The sequence below is a fragment of the Gracilinanus agilis genome, chromosome 3, assembly GCF_016433145.1.
Source record: "Gracilinanus agilis isolate LMUSP501 chromosome 3, AgileGrace, whole genome shotgun sequence".
NCBI lineage: Eukaryota > Metazoa > Chordata > Mammalia > Didelphimorphia > Didelphidae > Gracilinanus > Gracilinanus agilis.
Window position 1 is genome coordinate 464,313,206 of NC_058132.1, and position 2,546 is coordinate 464,315,751.

Below are 2,546 nucleotides of genomic sequence, written 5' to 3' on the forward strand. Positions count from 1 at the left end.
AATCTGCCCACTTTGTTCACTGCTCTTTCTTCCCTTATTGTCCTATTTCCTTGTTGAGGGAAATATATTTTTTGTACCCAACTATTTTTCAGTGGTAGATTCTTTCTTGGTAATTAAAAAAAATAAATTCTTGAAATAGAATATCTCTTTTTTTTTTTGTAATGGAAAGTATGATGATCTTTAAATTATTTCTCCTTGTATATTTTTCTCTCTTTTGATTAGTTCAGATGAGAGTTAGGATCAAGTGGCTCTCAATCTTTCTGTCTCTTCCTTCTTGTTTATATAGTTTTCTACTTGTATACTATAATTATGTGAGATAATTTTCTCAATTCATCCTTTCCTTCACCTCTCCAGTCTAGTCAGCCTTTCCTCCCTTTTTGTTCTTTTTTTTTTTTTTTTTTTTTAAATTATCGAAACACAGGGATTGCTAGAAGGCTCAAGCCTGGAGATGGGAAATCCTGGATTCAAATCTGGTCTCAAAAACTTACTAGCTGTGTGACCTTGGACAAGTCCCTTAACCCCAATTACCTAGCCTTTACCTCTCTTTTGCCTTGGAATTGATACTTGGAATGGATATTGATTCTAAGACAGAAGGTAAGAGTTTTCAAAAATAAAATAAAATTAACAAAACATAACAATACTACTTTCCATCTTTTTTATTTATTAGATATCCTTTATGATCCCTGATAAGGTTCTGAAGGGACATATGCATCATCTCCCCATATTAGAATATAGACAGTTTATTTTTGTTCAGTACCTTGTGCTTCTTTGGTCACATTTATCTTTTTGCTTCTTGACTCCTGGGTTTCTCTTTGTTTCTACTTTGCTCTAGTCTTTAGTTGGTTGGTTGGTTTTTGTCTTTTTTACAAAAGAGTCCTTTAATAAATCGATCCAGCTCAGTACAGAAAATAATAAAAGAGCGAGGTCTATTACTTTAGACCAAAAAAAGCACATTTACCTCAGCCAAGAATCTTTTGAATACTTAGTAATGAGTACAGGTAATTTTTTTTTACATGTCTGTATCCCAACCTTTCATTTCCATGGTGTTCATCTATCATAAATATTTGCAGAGCCAAAAACACACAGGAATTTCATGCTTCAGGAGCTGATATCCATCTCTTGTCCTGTGATCAAAGGATGTACTGGGCACTCCACGGGAAATTTATAAAAGAAGAAAAAAGCCCCACCGAGCAACATCAAGATGACAGATATAATCGCTGTAGAAATTGCCGTCCCGACTTCCTGTGCTTTTGGCCTGGGGGGAATGTGGAAAGAAGCAGGGAAGCTTATACCCTCATTTTTAAACACTGCGTTAAAATTCCAGAGTACAGAAATTAAGACACAGATCCCAGCAGACAGATAACAGAGTCCTCCAATAGTGAACGAATTACAGGCTGTTGACTTACGAGCGATTCCCAAGTGTAAGTTCCTCAGTCCAATGACCAGAGAGGCTTTTCCCATGGCTCCCAGAATGCAAGCAAGCAGAAGGATGTGCTGAATAGCCCGAAAATCCTCAGGGAGAAAAGAGTTGCGCATTCCATAAGTGTGGCAGACCTTGGAAGTTCTCCTTCGAGGAGAATGCCGGACGCTGCTGTAATAGCATACTTTCAAGATCCCCACCCAAACGGAGCCGGAGGGGATGATGGAAGTTGTGTTGCCCAAATGCCACAACCTCCACTCCACTTGTCCCACCGAGACGCCTAGGAGGATCCAGCCGACCACGGTTAACGAAAAGCCTGTGAGTTGAGGGTTACCACTAGAGAGATAGGAGGAGCTCATGGCCCGGAGAACGTCAGCAAATGTCAGGTATTTATATAGCTGCCCTAAAAACAAACATAAGTAACCATTGTACAACGTGCACATCTGTAGCAGCTTAGAAATAAAACTCACATGGCAGGGAATAGTTTGGGTGGTGCTAAACGTTTTCAAATGAAGTGTAGAATGGTGGTGGTGGTGGGAGAAGCAGGGCAGCTATGTGGCTTAGTGGGATAGAGAGCACGCCTGGAGATGAGAGATTCTGGATTCAAATGGGCCTTCACACACTTCCTAGCGGTGTGACTCTGGGCAAATCACTTCACTTCAATAGCCTATACCTTGCCGTTCTTTTCTACCTTGGAACCAATACTAAGTATTGAATCTAAGAGGGAAGGGAAGGGTTTTTGGTTTGTTTTTTTTAAATGAATAGGAAGACAGAAGTGGGAGTTACTGTTGTTTAAAACAGTGTATTTGCTTCAGATCAGGAGAACATCGCACACAGTAACAGCAATGTTGTACAATGATCAACTATGAATGACTTAGCTACTCTCAGCAATAGGAAGATCCAAAACAATTCATTCTAAAGGACTCATGATGAAAAAATGCTATCCAGTTCCAGAGAAAGAACTCATGGAATCCGAATGCAGATGCTAGTCTTTACTTTCTTCATTTTTCTTTGGTTTTTTTTTTTGTCCTTTGCTTTTTCTTTCTTTCTCCCTTTAACTCTCTTCTTTCTTTCTCTCCTTCCTTCCACAATCCCTCCCTCCCTCCCTTCCTTCTTTCCTTCCTCC

The 2,546-nt window shown here is 39.4% G+C and overlaps 1 protein-coding gene across 1 annotated transcript; it reads right to left on the bottom strand.

Moving 5' to 3' along the window:
• Positions 1-1,056: 1,056 nt before the first annotated feature.
• CLDN34 (claudin 34) lies at positions 1,057-1,790 on the bottom strand. The gene has a single exon (XM_044666975.1). The coding sequence runs from the start codon at positions 1,777-1,779 to the stop codon at positions 1,099-1,101; it is 681 nt and encodes a 226-aa protein (XP_044522910.1). The 5' UTR covers positions 1,780-1,790; the 3' UTR covers positions 1,057-1,098.
• Positions 1,791-2,546: the final 756 nt, after the last annotated feature.

Bases quoted from the DNA above. Each gene is read 5' to 3' on its own strand.
- CLDN34 (XM_044666975.1), bottom strand. From the start codon at position 1,779: ATGAGCTCCTCCTATCTCTCTAGTGGTAACCCTCAACTCACAGGCTTT.